Genomic DNA, 17,374 nt, shown 5'->3' on the forward strand with positions numbered 1-17,374 from the left:
ATCCTTTGGGGGTGTATCGGAGTGGACAGAGTGAGATGTAGACCTACATTTGAGTATTTTTTTCTGGACGACCACCCAGTTGTCCAGTCACCTCTTCCTAACAAGCTCCTCTTCCCACCATGATGTGTGATGGCGCCTTCAGTGTGTCCTGGTCCCACTATACTGGGGTCTGATAGCAGTAGTTAGTTTGGTCATTCTGTTTGTTCCCTCTCTCCAGACACGGGGCTGTCAGAGGAGTGCAGTTGATGTCTTTGCAAACCAGGGCTGGGGTTGAGCTGTTGGTGTTCCCCAGTTGGTGGGGGCCCTAGAGCAGAGGAGAGGTGGTCTCTGCCAGTGGGCCTGTGGGGCCGGCCAGCCTCTGCTGTCTAAGACACCAGCAGGCATTCTCCCTGCTTCCACCTCCTTGGCACTTCCAGCCTAACATCAGAGAGGGCTTAGCCCACTTGCTCAGCTCCCATGAGCTCCCAAGGGAAAAGGATTTCATGTGCGGGTCACCCTACCTTCCCCGTAGGGTCCTGTGACAGGCCCAGTCTGCCCCCTGGGTTTCCGAAGTTCTAGCCTCTGTCTCAGGCACCCTCACCTGTGCCAGCCAGTCCTGCTCCTCCCCACACCCCCACCCCCCACCCCCTGGCTTGGCTTGGGCAGTAGAAGGTAGCAATTGGGAGAAGAGGAGAAGCTGGGTGGGTTTAAGCTGCTGTGTTTCCAGAATCCCTGGCCTTAGAGCTGCATCTTCAAGAGAGAGAAATTACTTTGTCTCAGATGCATTGGGAGTAGGGAAGAGCTGGAAGGGCCCATCTGTGTCCAGGTAAGAAATAATGAATGCCTTGTAGAGGAGCGACACTGAGGATGCGGAACAAGGAAAGAGCGTGTGGGAGATATTTTTCTTATTTTTTTGTTATGAAATTTTTCAAACATACAAAAAAGGAAAGAGAATATTAAAATGAATATGATTATACCTACTACCTAGATTTAACAATTACTATTTGTCATGTTTGTTCTATCTTCTTTTTTTTTTTTGCCAAAAAAAATAAATTCTAGACTTCATCATATTTTACCCCTAAAAACTTCAGCATGAATCTCTTAAAAATGATGTTTTTCTCCATAACCATGATACCGTTGTTATATCTAACAAAATTAACATTGATTCCTTAACATCATCTAAGACCCGGGCCTCGTCAAATTTCCCCACTGTCCTAAAACAAGCCTCTCAGAGCCAGTTTTTTGAACAGGAAGGATCCAGTCAAGGCCGTGCATTGCGGCTAATTGTCTCTTAAATCTCTCTTGACAAGCCCCTCCCTTTCCTTCTGCCCTGACCAGGCCAGTTGCCCCAAGGAACGTCTATTTCAGATGTGCAGGTTTGCTCTCCTGCGGTGGTGTCCCCGTGTTCCTCTGACCCCTGTGTCCCTGGGGGACTGATAGGTCTGAAAGGCTTGGGTGGGTCTGGTCACCTGGGCTTCGTGACGGTGATGCAGGGGAAGCCGGAATCAGGGATGACTCCATGTCTCTGCTTGAGTAACAGAGGTGACACTGAGATGGGGGGAAGGAGGAGAATGGAGATGAACTGGGTGTGAGACACGCAGCTGTTGAGGTGTCCCGAGGACGTCCAGGTGGGCAGCTGGATTCATGCTCCTGGAGTTGGAGTTGTGAGGTGTCAACCTAATAAAGCCGGTTGAGCTTCCCCAGGACCGTAGAGTGAGGAGCAAAGATGAGACCTCAAGCATGGAGGAGTTGAGCAGAGGAAGAGGAGTGTGGGCCCAAAGAGCTGAGAGGGAGCAGCCAGAGGAAGAGGAGGCAGACCAAGAGGCTCCGGGCAGAGGCCGCCCAGGACGGAGAGGATTGTAAGGACTAAGCACAGGAGAGGAGTCAGGCCAGACAAAGACCGAATCTGTCACCAGGGAAGTTGTGGGAGACCTGAGCTGGGCTGGGTGTCCGACTGAGTGGACAGCGAGATGGTGGGTACACAGATGCCTCAAGCAGTTGGATCTGAAAACAAGAAAGGGGGAGCTGGGTCCAGGGGCGCACACACTTACTTTTGAGATGAAGAGACCTTGAGCTTGTTGAAAAGCCAGAGGGACAGAGGCGGTTGCGTGGGGTTGGGGGCCAGGGGGCTGACACTTGGAGATTTGAGGTAAGCAAGTGAGAGGTAAGAGGGTCCCCCGGGCCCAGGATGGGGAGGTTGGCTTGGACTAGGGACCCTGGGCCCTCCACTGGGGGAGGGAGTGGTGGGTGCAGGTGCGGATACGTTTGAGAGGGTGGGCAGAAGGTAATGACCCTGTCACATTTTCCCACCTCCCCAGGTTGGCTCGTAACCACGGCCTTTGCTGGCCGGCAGGTCCCTTGACAGACCATCCCCTTTCTCCTGGCCCAGCAGCAGACTCCTGGGTGTCTGCCAGTCTTACTCACAGCACAGGGGACGTGAGTGGTGAAGGGGCTCCACCCCCGGCTCCACCCCACCCTGCACCCTGGAGGAGCAGGCCAAGCAGGCAGCTGCATGAGGTCACCAGGAGGCTGGGGGCAGAGTCCGGAGCCAGGGGCACTCAAGTGAAACTCAGAGCCAGAAAAGCAGAAGTGTGGCCCGGCTCTCTTCCCCAGGTCCTGGTGGCTGTGGGAACTCAGGTGTCTGCTCAGCTTTTTCTCAGAAACCAACTGGTTTCACAGGAACCAGTTTAGGAGGAGAGAATGGACAGCCCATTCTATGGATAAAGAAACTGAGGCCCAGAGATTCAAGGGGTCGCTCAGAGAGAAGTCTGCACAATAAACCAGGTCTCTGGACTCCTGCTTCAGGCTTTTTCCTTTGAATCCAGTGAAGCTTCTGCCCCAAACCCGAGAAGGGCCTCACTTTAGGCCGTTGGGTCTGGCATCTCTCGCTCCTTGCATGGGATAAAATTGCACTGAGCCCCCTTGGCCTTAGCACAGCATGCCTCAGCCAGGCCCCAGCCCAAACCAGTCTCATCCGACTCTGCAGGGTGACCCCAGCTTCCCCGCTGCGCGTAGGTGGGCATAGCACTCGGGGCTAGGGGTGGATATGGAGTGAGTGAGGCCCGGACTCTGTCCGGGAGAAGGCGTGCTCAGGGGAGGGACGGATGCCAGGACAGCGGAGGCAGCAGAGGTTCTGTACACACGGCTGAGCCCTGGAGGCAAAGATCACAGTTCACTCCCACTCTCCCTCCGCCCTACCCAGGTGGCATGGAGCAGGCTCAGAGTCAGCCCGGCGGTCCTGTCCCCTCCCCAGCCCCCTGAGCTGGCCCCTGGGCTCTAGCAGCTGGTGTGCAGGCATTTCTTTGCCTCTGGCCCCAGAGGGCGGATAGGAGGTTCCTGTCGCACCTGCTCCTGCCCCGATACCCCTCCCAGGGTTTTGGAGAGATGGGTGATGTGCAGCTGGCTGCTTCTGTCACCTCCCTCTCATGTGCCTCTTGAGGAGTGAGGGTGTGGTTGAGGGAGGAGGACCCCACTGGGGAGCTGCTGTGGTCACCACCTCCTCTCGCCGGGGGAGGGGAGGCCCAGACAGGAGGCCTGAGGAGCCCACCTCTGTGACCACGAGCAGGCCATTGCTGTGTGAGGTTTGTCGGTCCCTAAAGTGTGGGGCCAGAGCCCGCTGGGGGACCCCAGGCTTGGGGCCAGGCTCTTACTGGGGAAGAGCAGCAAGTAGGGTGCTGGCTGCCTTTTTTGTGCTCCCAGACCCCCACACTGTCACTCCTGGTCCCTGCCACAGGGAGACCTGCCCCTCGATTCCACCTAGAGGGCAGTGCTGGGCCTGGGTTCCCACACTTCTCCCCTCTCCCTTCCCCAACCCAGTTCCTCCCTGGTGGCTCAGAGTTTCCTGCTGCTCTGGAATTTATAGAGGCTGTTGCCATCTCCTGGGCCTGGCTCCATCTCTCTTAGGGACTTGTGTGTGTGTGTGGTCCCTGGCCCTCAGGGTGGGGGCAGTGTCATATATCATGTGTGTGACAAGTGTGAGGACTCCAGGCCTCTCTGGGGGATTAGTCTGTCCCTGGGGTTCTGGGCTTCTGAGTCAGGGCCCAGGGGATGGTAGGGGAGTGATGGTAGAGCTTTTGAGGGCAGAGTGGGGCATAGGGCCTGGACTTGCTCTGGATGTGGTCTCCCCAAGTGTCCCACACCCCAAATCCACACCATGCCTGGCACTACGTGGGTGTCTGTGTCCTATGCCCACAGTGGGTACAGGGGAGGAGAGGTCAGGGGACATGGCCAGGGGAGAAAGCAGAGCCAGGGCTAGAGCAGAGAGATTACTGATATGGAAGAATGGGAGATGAGGGGCTGGATCTAGGGTGGAAAGGTGGGGTCAGAGCCTCAACTGGGAGCCAAGCAGCCATTGTGGGAGAGCCTTCAGGCGGGTGGGTGGGTGGGCCGGGTGCTGCCTCGCACCTGGGGGCTGGGAGGAAGCACCTTTGAGGGGGTTAGTGAGACAAAGTATTCCCCCAGGCCTTGGAGGAGGGGCTGCAGTGTCTTACCCAGGACACGTGGTGTCTGTTGTGCATGGCCAGGGTCTGAAGACCCACCTGGTGAGGGGCTGAAGAGAGGAGAGGCCAGGAGGAAGCACTTAGGGTACAGTTGGGGGAGCTAGTTCCTGTCCCCCTTCTCTGGGTCCTTGGAGGGGAGGAGAGGGGCACGGGCATCCTTGTGTATGTATGTGGACTCACAGGCGGGGTAGGCGCACGCGTCTTGGTGACTGGGGCTGGAGGAGGCAGACTCAGGTGGTCAGGCGGGTAGATGGTGGTGTGGTCAGAATCCCTCCTGTCCTCCACGTGGCCAGAGGGATCCAGACACTGGCTCCCTCTGATACCACATCTGCCCAGCCCCCTTCCTCTTTCAGGCACCCCCCACATACAAGCTTCCTCTTTCCCATCACATTGTCCCTGGGCCTTGGGGGAGCTGATGGCCACTCATGGTCCTGTCTATGCCAGCTCAGGCCCCAACACCCAGCTGCCCCCTCTGCCTGCCCTCTGTCTGTGCAGCCTACCCCTCCCCCACCCACGGCCCTGCGCCATCCTCTGTGGAGTCTGCTCCGTGGCTGTGTCTGGGCCTGGGATTCAGAACTCTTCAATAATCAGAGCACTGAGTAGGGTGGCCAGTGGTGTGCCTGGACACATAAAAAAACGCCTGACCTGAGGCACCCCCCACCCCACCCCACCCCACCCCACTCTGTCTCAGGCAGCACTTCCGCAGCCCTGACAGGAAATGGGCTGGAGGCTCAGCCTCCCGCCATCTCGAGGCAACTTCTTGTTTCCCCGTTGCCCTGTGCCAGCCCTGGGGTTGTGCCCCTTGGCTCCACCCCCAAAACTTTCCCAGGGCTCTGTCCGAGCAGCCCTGAGGGGACAGGATGGTAGACATGATTGCCAAGCTGACCAGGAGGCAGAGTCGGGCCCTGCGGGTACAGGTAGGGGACCCTGGCATTGGGAGGAGGGAGTTCAGCCTCTCGTGGGGTGGCAGAGGGACCTGTGGCATCACGGGGCCACCAGTGGCCTCCCTCCTCTGGCCTCGGTAGGAGCTAGGTGAGCTGAGAGTCAGAGCAGGGGGTCTCACAGCCGGGGGCTCCTCCCTTCTTTCCTCTTCCCTTCTCTGAGGCCCTGCCCGTGTGAGAGGGCCTGCAAAGGGATGCTAAGAGGCGGTGATCAGCCGGGGGAAAGAGAGGCAGGCCTGCCACCTGCTTGTGGGCAAGGGGAGGGACTTGGCGACAAGAGGAGCGCCCGGCAGCTGGGTGTGGTGAGAGCCGGGGCCCTCTTGGCTCTGTCCTCTGGCCTGAGGGAAGGAGACCACTTCCTCTTTTCCTCTCCATGTACCCTGTGTCTCTGTCATGACTGGGATCTGGGTCCTGAGAGCACTTGGTACCCTACTCAGGTCCCTGTTGATGTCCCACATCTGTGCCTTGCCCAGGCCTCCAGGATTTGGGGGCCAGGGTGGCAGGCTCTGCTCAACCTGGGCGAGCTCCCCCTTGGAGGCCAAGGGCTTGGAGGGACTGGCCCCACCTGGCCTCAGGAACTGATCTGAGCCTGACTGAGGCTCTGCCAGGAGAGGAAAGTGCCTCTATCTTAGCACTGTGGGGGCTTGACAGAGAGTTCTAGACCCCTCCACAGGGCTGCAGCATCCCTCCCAGGGAGCTGGACTTGGCTTGCTCACCTCCAGTGAAGGCCCCTCACTATCTCCTGAGGCAGCCCATGTCTCTGGGGCAGCCCCCATCCTTCGAATGTGCTCCCTTCAAAGGGGCACTGCCCTGCCCCCATTCAGCTCTGATCCACAGTCTGGAGCCCACAGTGTGATTCTGCATCTCCTCTTCCTCGTGACAGCCCTGTCACATGGGGCGCCTAAACTACCTTCCAAATCTCCTCTGTCCCTGCTGGGCATGTTCCTTGTGTGAGATCCCCATCAGCCCCACCAGCCTGGGACGCCCTGTGGACTCAGAGCCAAGGCCAGCAGCCGGGTAGCCTTTTTATGGCTTAACCAACCGTGGATGCAAAAGGTGCCCCAAAGGAGAGCGTGAAGGATGTAGCTCTCCCAAGAGCCAAAAAGTTCACTCCCAGAGTTAGTCTAAGAACTATGAGGAGGGTAGTTTTGCATAAATAAGGTGGAAATCCTCACTCCAAAGAGCCTGGCTCCTTCCTTGGCTTGTCCACATCTGTGGGCCCTTCCAACCCATGTCCCAGTGATGGACAAGGCCTCTGCCTCAGTGGGTCCAGCTAGGGTGGGGAGGAGGTGCGTCTGGTCATCACCTTCCTCTCCCCTCTGCTCCGTCCTGTCCTCCCAAGGAGTCTCCTGGTCCCTGTGCTTGAACCCTTATTCTCAGGAAGTTCTTGCTCAAAGCTACCTCCAGTCTCTCCTGTAGTGTCAGCTGTGTTTGCTTTTTGTTTGTGGCTGAAGTTTGGCATGGATTGACTTGGGTACTCAAGCAGTAGATGTTTTTGGTGGATCAGCTGTGTGCATCAGGGCATTGGACCACCTCCTGGGGGGAAGTGGGGTCAGTTACCTCATCCTGGGTCCTGCTCTCAAGAAACTCCTGCCTTTCGGGGCCGAGAAGGTAGGCAGACGGGTGGACAAGGAACTAACCAGAATGCCATCGGGCCCTGACAGTGACGAGTAGACTGCCAGTGGGTCAGACTTCTCTCTGGAGGTAGAAGGCCTCTCCCAGGTGAGGCTTGTGAGCCCAGCTCAAGTGGAGGAACAGGATTCAGGCAGGCAGGGAATGAGAGCAGGGAGTTCTGGGCCGAGGGAACGGCTGGAGCAAAGGCACGGAGGTAGGAAGATGCCTTTTGTGTTTGGGGAAGGGTCAGCGGCCTGAAGTGGTTGGAATACAGGATGGCGCAGGAGGGCTGTAAAGGACAGAGAGAAAGGAGAAGTGGGGTGGAGGGTCCTATCTCGGCCACACAGGAGCTTGTGGGGTGAGAAACTGGTGGACTTGTGCACCCAGCTCTTCCTGCCCGCTATGTGCCCGGGCCCTGCCACCTTGTCTAAGCCTGCAACACCCCCGTCTCTGGCTGTGTTTGTTTTCTTGTTAGCAGCGATCATCATTGACATGCTGTGCATTTCACTCCCCGCCCTGCTTGTCTCCCTACTCCTCCCACCTTTTACACTCCTGCGCACTGGTGTGCCACCACGCCAGGGCGGGGATCGTGTCCATTTGTTCACTGCTGCATTCCCAGAGCCTAGAACGGTGCCTGGCCCAGAGCAGACGAGTCTTTGTTGGACACACGAATGTTTTCTCAGGTGCCTGCCTAAGGCCTAGGAGAGGCCACCTTGAGCAGGCCTTGCTTCCCCTCTTGAGGAGTTTACAGCTTAGTGAAGATGTCACAGCAATAGAGGAACTTGTGTGATTTAGAAAAAAAGGTTTATTGTACAAAATTTAGAGGCTGCAGAAAAGTTTAAAGAAAAAAGTAAACTGAAACAAATCCAGTCTCTTTGATTATACTGCCCAGAGAGGACCTCTGTTAGCATTTTGGAGGGTTTCTAAAAACGCAAAATTGAAATTATGCTAAGTTTGCCATTTTGAAATCTGCTTTTCCCTTGTACCATCACACATTCTCAGAAAACAGCGATAATCTCCGTGTGCTATTCTGCTGCCTTGGGTTGGACAGTATAGTTATCTGCCGGGCTGAGGGTGCTGGGCTGGGTGTGGTGGGCGCACAGGAGAAATCTCGCGAAAGGTCTTGCACCTGACGCCTAAGCTGAGTCCTGAAGTAGGAATAGGAGTCAGCCAGGTGCGAAAGGGGTGGGTTTGGGCCTGGGAAGCCGGCAAATGAGCTGAGGCCTGGTGGACACACAGCAGAGAGGGTGGGGGCCTGCAGCAACTCGCTGCTACTGGGACTTAAAGTTCAAAGCAAGGGGGAAGGCGTGGCCGGAAATAAGGTGGAAGACAGCAGGTGATGGGCTGTCTCAGGCCCTGTTAAGGGCTTAGACTTTGCCCCACGGGCAGCAGAGGGCTGTGAGGGTGTTAAGCACCACCATTCCATGTGGCTGAACCTCCAGCCTGCCCCACTTTCCTTTGGCTGGGAAGGGGGCTCACCTCTCCCCGCCCCTCCTTTCTCCCTCCCTTCTGGCTCTCCTCTCTTATCCTCTTGTCTGAGGCCTGCAAACCGCACACGGAGGAAGTTCCAGCCCCAAATCCAGAGGCAGCACGGAATCCAGTCCAGAGCTTTCCCGGTCAGGAAGGAAGGAGGGGTGGGGGCTCTTGGTGGGGGCTGTAGAATGCAGCAGGGCCCTGCCCCCATGGGACCTGAATGGGGCCAGAGGAGGGATGGGTCCCTAGGCTATTTCTCTGTTTCTGCCCAACCTTTGATTGGCCCCTATGAGTGCACAGCTGGGAGAACTCCGTTATCGAAATTTTATTGTTGTTAATAAATTATTAATGTAATTGTCCCACGCATCTGGGGCACTCCATACTTTACAAAAGCACTTTCAAGAACATTTCCTCATTCTCTCTTCACTACAATTTCCGGAATGGGCAGGGCAGACATTTTGCAGCCGGGGGAACTGAGGCAGAGGGGTGCTGTGACTTGCTGAAGGTCGTTCGGGCGGCAAGTGGCCGAGTGGGGACTGTGACCCCGGAGCTGCGCTGAAGGTCACCTCCCCGTCCTCCTCGCGCAGGTGGACGAGCCCCCGGAGCCCGTGTACGCGAACGTAGAGAGGCAGCCTTCAGTCACCTCGCCGGGCCCCGCCGCGGCCCCCCGCCCCGGCCCGGTGTGGGAGACGCACACGGACGCGGACACCGGGCGCCCCTACTACTACAACCCGGACACGGGCGTCACCACCTGGGAGTCGCCCTTCGAGGCTGCCGAGGGCGCCGCCAGCCCGGCCACCTCCCCGGCCTCGGTGGGCAGCGGCGAGAGCGTCGAGACCGAGTGGGGCCAGTACTGGGATGAGGAGAGCCGCAGAGTGTTCTTCTACAACCCGCTGACGGGCGAGACGGCCTGGGAGGACGAGGCCGAGGACGAGCCGGAGGACGAGCAGGACATGCAGCCCGGCCTGAGCCCCGGCAGCCCGGGGGACCAGAGGGTGAGGGCGGGGCCTGCGCGGGTGGGCGGGGCTGGTTCGGAGGCTCTGACCCCGCCTCCTGCTGCCCACCGCCCCGGGACGGCCGGTGAGGGGGCTTGGCCTGGTCCGAAAGGGCGGGGCCGGGGGTCTATACTGGCTCCGAGACCCTCTGACTCAGGCCTCTGCTCTCTACAGCCCCCCACCCCCGAGACTGACTACCCTGAGTTGCTGACCAGTTACCCCGAGGAGGACTATTCCCCCGTGGGCTCCTTCAGCGAGCCCGGGCCCACCTCTCCCTTGGCCACGCCCCCCGGCTGGTCCTGCCACGTGGACTCGGATGGGCAGACGCTCTACACGAACCACTTCACCCAAGAGAAGGTAGGGGCAGCGGGCAGATGGGCCCAGACAGCTCCGGGGTCGCTCCTCCAACCCTTTCTCACTAGTAGCTCCTCAGCTGCAGCTCCTGCACAGGCTCCAAGCCAGCCTTCCAAACCCTCGGGGCTGTGTTGGGCTCTGCTGTAGGGAGACGTTTTCCTCCCCTCTCACGAGGCGGGCTGGAGCCCTGACCATCCCTCTCTCCACAGTGGGTGAGGCTGGAGGACCAACATGGGAAGCCCTACTTCTACAACCCAGAGGATGCCTCCGTTCAGTGGGAGCTGCCCCAGGTAGCCAGCAGGGGAAGGGGGAGTGCCAGGGAGGGAGGAGGGGGTTATATACGACAGTGTCTTTCTCCCCAGGTCCCTGTCCCTGCCCCTCGAACCATCCGCAAATCCAGCCAGGACAGTGAGACCCCAGCCCAGGCCAGCCCCCCTGAGGAGAGGGTAAGGGAAGAGGCCTGTAGGCCCTGGCAGGACCCCCACAGAAGCAATAGGGGATTTCTGGAGGTCCTGGGGGCTGCGACTGGGTCAGGCTCATCTCCCCATAGCCCCAGCACCTGCCTGGGCTGAAGGAACCTGGGTCTGGGTCATCCCAGGCCCAGAGTGAGCTGAGGTTGGAAACTGGGGAGAAATCTCTCTGGCTGCTGCTGGTTCAGTGGAGACTCAGGCCCAGCCTGTGGGGAGCTGCTGGCTGAGGGGGAGACTAACCTCTGCCCGCCGTGGCTCAGCCCCTAAACTGCTTCCTCTTTCCCCTTCTCTCTCTCAGATCAAGACCTTGGACAAGGCAGGTGTGCTCCATCGCACCAAGACGGTGGACAAGGGGAAGCGGCTCCGGTGAGTGCCCGTCTGCACCCAGACCAGGGAGCTGGGCCTTACTGAGGGTGTTCACAGTGTGCTCCTGGATGCTAGGCTCTTGTCAGTCCTCAAGGTGACTTTCTAAGAGGTCCTGTAAGGACACTGAGGCACAGAGATAAAGTGACTTGCCCAAGGTCCCTTGGCTACCAGGTATTAGAGATGGGAGTACACCCCTCACAGGTGGGTGCCCCGAGCTGTGTTCTTAAGCTCTGTGTCCTGCTCCTGAGGGTGGGAGAGGGGCCTCAGCCCAGGGCCAAAGCCAAGCCCTGCCACCTCCCACCTCCCCACCCCCACTCCCACCCCCACCTAGGAAGAAGCACTGGAGTGCCTCCTGGACAGTGCTGGAGGGCGGCGTCCTGACGTTCTTCAAGGACTCAAAGGCCTCGGCTGCAGGCGGCCTGGTGAGGCCCAGGCCCCCAGGGCAGGGACCACCCCATCTGCTCCTGACTTCTGAGGGTCTTGACCTGATCTGGCTTGTCAGACGCTGGGTCTGAGACAGTGGAACATCCGCGTCAAGAGAGCTGGGCTTTGGCAGGGGGTGGCGACAGCAGATTCACTCCGGGACAAGCACTTTCAGCCACCCTGGGCCTGGGGAGCGGTCCTTGAGGGTGGATAGCTCCAGCCTGGTGGGCAGGGAGGCTGGGGGCTGGGCATCTCTGCTCTCAGGAGAGGGGGCTGCACTCCTTTCTCCTTTCCTCTCCTGGGTGGGCAGGCAGCAAAGGACCAGTCAGCCCTCAGGCTCTGTGATTAAAAAGTATGGGGATTTCTGGGTTCCAGGAGCCCCTGGGCCCCCTGCCCCAGAGCTGTGACCCCAACCTGTCCCTGGAGCTGAGGGCGCCTGGTGGATCAGAGCCAGGGCACCATGGCAGGCCTGTCTGAGCTGACGGCTCCCCCAACCCTTCCTCCCTCTCCCACAGAGACAGCCTTACAAGCTCTCCACCCCCGAGTACACGGTGGAGCTGAAGGGGGCCTCTCTCGCCTGGGCTCCCAAGGACAAATCCAGCAAGAAGCATGTGCTGGAGGTGAGTGGTGGGGGTGGGGAGAAGGAGAAGGGGCTTACTGCTGGCTTGGAACTGTCTCGAGGCAAGCCCCCACAAGAGGGACCTGGGGACAGTTGGGGCTGCAATTCTCAGGGCTCAAAGCTGCAGCCACACCCACCTCAGGGACCCCTCCGCAGTGGTTCTGGCATCGTGGATTCTGCAGTTCCTTCTCCAGGAGCTGAGCCCACCAGTCCTTGGCCCTGGAGGGAGGGGAGGGGTAGAGGTCTCTGAGGGACAAAACTCTGTCATGCCTAGGACAGCTCTCATCTCTGCTGCTCTGGCCTGAGATGGACAGGAGACTCCCGTGCCTGGCTGCTCACTCTGACAGCCTGGGAAACCCACTCTGGATGGTCAGAGCCCAGCTTCCAACTGGACTGGGTCCCCAGTGAATCCACCAGGGCAGTGGACACGTTTCCCAGGTTCCCCCAGCAGGAAGAGAGAGGCCAGGTGGGGCCCAGGCCAGGACCATCACAGCGCCATACCCTCCACTGTCCACGCGTTGTCTTGTTTTTAAACTACTTTTACCCTCACCTCAGTCCCCGGAAGTTTTGAGGCAACTCACGAGAAAAGCACATGGTGAGCTGGCCAAATCCACTGACAAGCCAGGATCAGGCACAAGAAGGTGGAGATGTGGAGCGGGATGGGGGGCAGATGATGGACAGGGGTAAGGTGGTTGTTGCTGAAGAAAGATACCTCCAGCTTTCCCGGCAGCCAAAGCGAAGAAACGAGGGTGATCAGCGACATGGCTCTTATTAAGAGGACAGGGAGGCCTTCCCAGATTTTGAGGGAAATCAAAGCTTTGTCCTAACCCTTAGCTCTTGAAGAAGTCCTTAGCGTGGAGCCCCATTCTAGTTTAGTAAGGGATTCTTGGGGCTGCTTCAGGGAACGTGATAACAGCCAAAAGCACGACCTCATCTCTCAGCTCAGGAAAAGCAGTTCCGCAAGGAGCTGGAGTGTGCAGTCGTCTGATGACTCACCAAGCTTCATTCAGTCCTAGAACCAGAGGATCCACAGAGCAGGGTTGGAAAACCGGTTTCATTTCATGAGCTACTCGGATCAGTGGGTCTGGAGCCTTCTCCAGGCTTAGCAGCATGGAGTTCTGTGATCAACTAGCAATGTCTGCCACAGGCATCAAACTGAAGAGGGACATCACTTTTGCTAGGCATGTTCCTTCCCTGACCTAGAGAGGACACCCTCCAGCCAGTGCTCCATAAGCGTCACCTCTCTGCCTGGGCTTTTGATGAAAGTTTCAGAGTAAACTCTTCTGAGGTGTCTTTTCCGGCAAGCGCTGGAAGGCAGAGGGTTCTCCTGGAAGCTACTCAAGCTGACGGATGCTGAGAGTCGAGTGGAAGTCAGGAGCCCCCGCTTCTTGGCCGGCAGGTGGCCATCCTCCCTCCACTCAGGGGTGGCCTGCAGGCAACTCAAGGATTTTTCGCAAGGGACAGCCACAAATTCTATATCGTGGCCAGGCTGGTTGGGCCTGGCAGATTTCACAACAGGTCTTCCTAGTTGCCCCAGAGCCACAGAAAACTTCAGGAACAGTCCTCCAAAAACAGCTGGTTTGGGGCAGCTCAGCTTGCCTGTGCATTGAACAGGATGAATGTTTGTGAGTTATTTTGCTCTGTAACTATCCAGCTTTGCCTTCTGTGTGAAACTTTCCAGTAGGAACTGAGTATGTTTTGAGAAAGCTGCCAAAAATCATGGTGGTGGTTTTAGAAGCTGTCGGGCTGTTCTCTGGGGTGACAGAGGCAGGGCTCTCGTCAGCTGAGACGGGGGTGGGCTGTGCTAGCTGCCTGATGAGGAAGGTTCTCCAGTCTGTAGGGAGCGAGTGGGGTGGAACATGCAGTTTTTCTTATTCTCTTTTTTAATTTTTAAAGGCAGTTTAAATAGCTCTCAAGTCGAAGTTTAAAAGGTGGGCAGCCACGAGACAGCCCTTGCTGCTTCTGGAAGTTGCACCCTGTTGTCTGAGACAGTTTCCACTGACTGACTCACCCGGCCCAAACGGCAGGGCTGCTGTCAGCTGCTGCACCAAACACTCGCATCAACCTTGAGCGCCCAGTCCTCAGAGCCGGGGCGCTGAGTCTGTCCAAGTTGCTGACCGCCTCCCCCTGTCCTTTGGAGCCTTTGTCAGGGAACAAGGACACTCAGCAGCTGTCAGTCCGAAGAACCGCCTGGGCGATTGATATCTGCCTGCTCCTTAATAGTATAAATAGTGGGTTTGGAAACCCAGACTTTGGGGCCTCTTAAAGAAGAGTATGGCCTGTGGTCTGGATGGAGCATCCAGCAGACTGACCGGGCAGTGCTTCCTCAGCTCACAGACCTCTCCAAACCGTGTGCGTAGTTCCTTGGAGAGAATAAGAGAAGGTGGGTTGGTACCCTCCAGCCTGTTCATCAGACCAGGCTTTGAGTAGTCAGAAAGTGGGAGAGTTTCCCTCTGGAGTTTTGTTTCATTTACGCTTCCGATGAAGTTGGCTGTAAGAGGACGCATTGCCCCGGCTGGAGTGTGGGAGAGGGCGGGGACTCGTGGCTGCAGAAGCGGGATGACACTCCTAGGTCCTCAGTATGCATATGGAGGAGGGAGTCGCTTGCTTTCTCTGCATCAGCTATGATCTGCTTTCAGATCCTCTCTCCCAGCATTTTCTTCACTGTTCGGTCCAGCAGCCAGAGGCCTCCCACAGGGAGTTTCTTTCGTTGACCTTTTTCCTGGCCCTGCTCTGGGTGAGGCCCACCATGTTCTGTGGCTCGTGGGAGGCGGGATGGGGCAGGGGGACGTGTACCAGACAGTTGAGCCGTGTGGATCTGCTGCACTCAGATCCTTGTTCCATCACTCACTAGCTGTGTGTCAACAAGGGAGTTGCATAAACTGCTGAGCCTCAGTTTGCCCATCTGTAACACAGGCATGCTGTCACCTACTGCTTTTAATGAGGCAGAATACCTTGGCCTGAGTGAGGCTGTTTCTGCATTAGACTCTGAGTCCCCAGGGACAGGAACAGATCACTTCCCTGTCTGTATCTCCCCTGGGGCCTAGCCCTGGGGCCAACCCAGGGAACCAGAGATGACTCAGCGACTTGTGTCTCTTCAGCTGCGGAGCCGAGATGGCTCAGAGTACCTGATCCAGCACGACTCAGAGGCCATCATCAGCACCTGGCACAAGGCCATCGCCCAGGCCATCCAGGAGCTGGTAGGCAGAGCCTGGAGCCTCCAGGGCTGGGAGGGAGGGGATGGCAAACCATTATGCAAGGCAGCTGTGCCCACTGTGGTGGGAGGGACCCTCCACTCAGGCCCCAGGAGCTCCATGGCACCAGTGGGTGAGTACCACTCCCAGCAGATGCAGTCCCCCCCTTATGGCCGGATGGCAGATGGGCTGCTGAAAAAACAGCCTTTCTTCAGTATGTGAATCCAGCCTCTGGGGTTGGCCCTGCAGGAGGGCTCTTCAGGTGGGGATAGGGGCAGATCCTAGAGGAGTGTCTCATTTCAAGGAAAGCAGCAGGAAAAGTAAATACTCTCAGAAACAGCCTCAGGTTGGCATGACAGGCTGACACTAAAAGATATCATTTAAAAGGATTGAATTGAAGGTTTTTAGGTTCAAATATCAATTGCATAAGTAAACAACTTAGGGCTTTTTTTTTTTTTTTTTTTTTTTGGTGAGGAAGATTGGCCCTGAGCTAACATCCATGCCATTCGTCCTCTATTTTATATGTGCAATGCCTCCACAGCAAGGCTTGATGGGCAGTGTGTAGGTCCGTGTCTGGGATCTAAAACCAGAACCCCTGGCTGCCAAAATGGAGAGAGCAAACTTAACCACTGCCACTGCTGGCCCAGCTTGGGGCTTTTTGGTCCTTAGTTCCCTATGAGCCAACACTGGGTGCCATGTTTGGCTATATTAATAGAGGTAGGAATCCAGATCCAGGGAAGTGAAGTCGTTGGCAGTGCTCTGGCCCCAGTTGGAACTGCAAGGTTGAGCTGGGAGCCACATATTGAGGAATGCTGACGTAGTGGAGTGTGTAGTAAGGAAAATTATAGGGAAAGGGGGCCAGGAGCTGGAAGGTGAGTAGGTCCGCCAAGATAAAGGCTGGGGGAGAACAGGATGACTGTCTCTAACACCTGAAGGGCTCCATGCAGCGAAGGGAGGTGAATGTTCTGAGATTCCCTGGTGGAGGTGAGGCGAGTTAACCTGCTTAAGGGAAAAGTGAACTCTGCCTGGGGGTCGCCAGGCCTGCTGGGAGGGCACTTCCGGTCTCTCACCGCATCCCCAAAGGCCCCCCGCCTGGCCCTAGGCTCTGCCTCTCTGAGGCTGTGTGATTCTAGTCCGCAGACCTGCCCCCGGAGGAGGAAAATGAGAACAGCAGTGTGGACTTCGGGTCCAGCGAGCGCCTGGGAAGCTGGCGGGAGGACGAGGCGCGGCCGGGCGCAGGTGTGTGCGGGGTAGGGGTGTGGGAGGCGGGGGGGGGGGGGGGGGGGATGGAGGGCATCTTTGGGGAATGGTGATGACCCGGCTGGGGCCTGCCGGGCCACCTCCGGCGCCACCGACTGATCATCCCTGCATCCCCGTGCGGCAGCCGCGCCCGCGCTGTATCCCGGGGGCCTGGAGAGCGACCTGAGCAAGGTCCGGCACAAGCTGCGCAAGTTCCTCCTGAAGCGGCCCACGCTGCAGTCGCTGCGGGAGAAGGGCTACATCAAAGGTAGCGGGGCGGGCGGGCGCGGGGCGGGGGGGGGGGGGGGGGGCGGGCGCGGCCGGGCGGCGCTGACGACCCTCGCCCTCCCCCAGACCAGGTGTTCGGCTGCGCGCTGGCCGCGCTGTGTGAGCGCGAGCGGAGCCCGGTGCCGCGCTTCGTGCAGCAGTGCATCCGCGCCGTCGAGGCCCGGGGTACGTGTCCGCGCTCGGGCGCCGCGTGGCCTCCTCCCAGGGCCCCGTGCCAGAGACCCCTGGGTGGGCCCAGGGTTGTGGCGGACAGAATGGGAGCCCCTGAGTAGGAATCATAGCAGGGGGCTTTAGCCCCATCCCACCAAACGCGGGGTCAAGCGCCTCCCTCTGCTCCAGGGCTGGACATCGACGGGCTGTACCGCATCAGTGGGAACCTGGCCACCATCCAGAAGCTGCGCTATAAGGTGGACCACGGTGAGGCCCGTCCCGGTGCCTGCCCCAGGGCCTGAAGGCGCGAGGGGCTACTGACCTCCTTTCCCCCCTGCTCTCCCCATTGCCGCAGATGAGCGCCTGGACCTGGACGACGGGCGCTGGGAGGATGTCCACGTTATCACTGGCGCCCTGAAGCTCTTCTTTCGGGAGCTGCCCGAGCCCCTCTTCCCCTTCTCGCACTTCCGCCAGTTCATCGCGGCCATCAGTGAGCGCCAGGGGCGGTGGGGCGGAGGGGGTCGGGGTGGAGCTGGCCTGCCTCGTGCACGTCCTTGGCCAGGAACCCCCCACATGCTGGGAGTCAGTCCCCTGCGTTCCCCTCGCTGAGCTGACCCTCCCTCTTGCTCTGTCTGACCCTTCCCTTCCCCAGAGCTGCAGGACCAGGCCCAGCGAAGCCGCTGCGTGCGGGACCTGGTGCGCTCGCTGCCTGCCCCCAACCACGATACGCTGCGCCTGCTCTTCCAGCACCTGTGCAGGTGAGCGGGCGA

General features: G+C 58.5%; 1 protein-coding gene across 10 annotated transcripts in view; it reads left to right on the forward strand.

The window, feature by feature from the left end:
* Positions 1-17,374, forward strand: part of ARHGAP27 (Rho GTPase activating protein 27) — a 31,465-nt gene that overhangs the window by 12,252 nt on the left and 1,839 nt on the right. For 4 of the 10 annotated variants that reach the window (XM_023652353.2, XM_070227137.1, XM_023652358.2 and 1 more), the window contains 14 exons: positions 9,094-9,501; positions 9,676-9,858; positions 10,065-10,145; positions 10,218-10,301; positions 10,624-10,691; positions 11,023-11,113; positions 11,630-11,734; positions 14,835-14,933; positions 16,061-16,166; positions 16,312-16,434; positions 16,521-16,619; positions 16,794-16,871; positions 16,960-17,094; positions 17,257-17,362. In XM_023652353.2, the coding sequence (XP_023508121.1) occupies positions 9,094-9,501; positions 9,676-9,858; positions 10,065-10,145; positions 10,218-10,301; positions 10,624-10,691; positions 11,023-11,113; positions 11,630-11,734; positions 14,835-14,933; positions 16,061-16,166; positions 16,312-16,434; positions 16,521-16,619; positions 16,794-16,871; positions 16,960-17,094; positions 17,257-17,362 (1,766 nt within the window). Of the gene's footprint in view, positions 1-5,188; positions 5,396-7,150; positions 8,650-9,093; positions 9,502-9,675; positions 9,859-10,064; positions 10,146-10,217; positions 10,302-10,623; positions 10,692-11,022; positions 11,114-11,629; positions 11,735-14,834; positions 14,934-16,060; positions 16,167-16,311; positions 16,435-16,520; positions 16,620-16,793; positions 16,872-16,959; positions 17,095-17,256; positions 17,363-17,374 lie in introns of those variants that run through there. The other 6 variants (XM_023652354.2, XM_070227138.1, XM_023652357.2 and 3 more) reach the window with 5 other exon arrangements.

This window comes from Equus caballus, chromosome 11, assembly GCF_041296265.1.
Source record: "Equus caballus isolate H_3958 breed thoroughbred chromosome 11, TB-T2T, whole genome shotgun sequence".
NCBI lineage: Eukaryota > Metazoa > Chordata > Mammalia > Perissodactyla > Equidae > Equus > Equus caballus.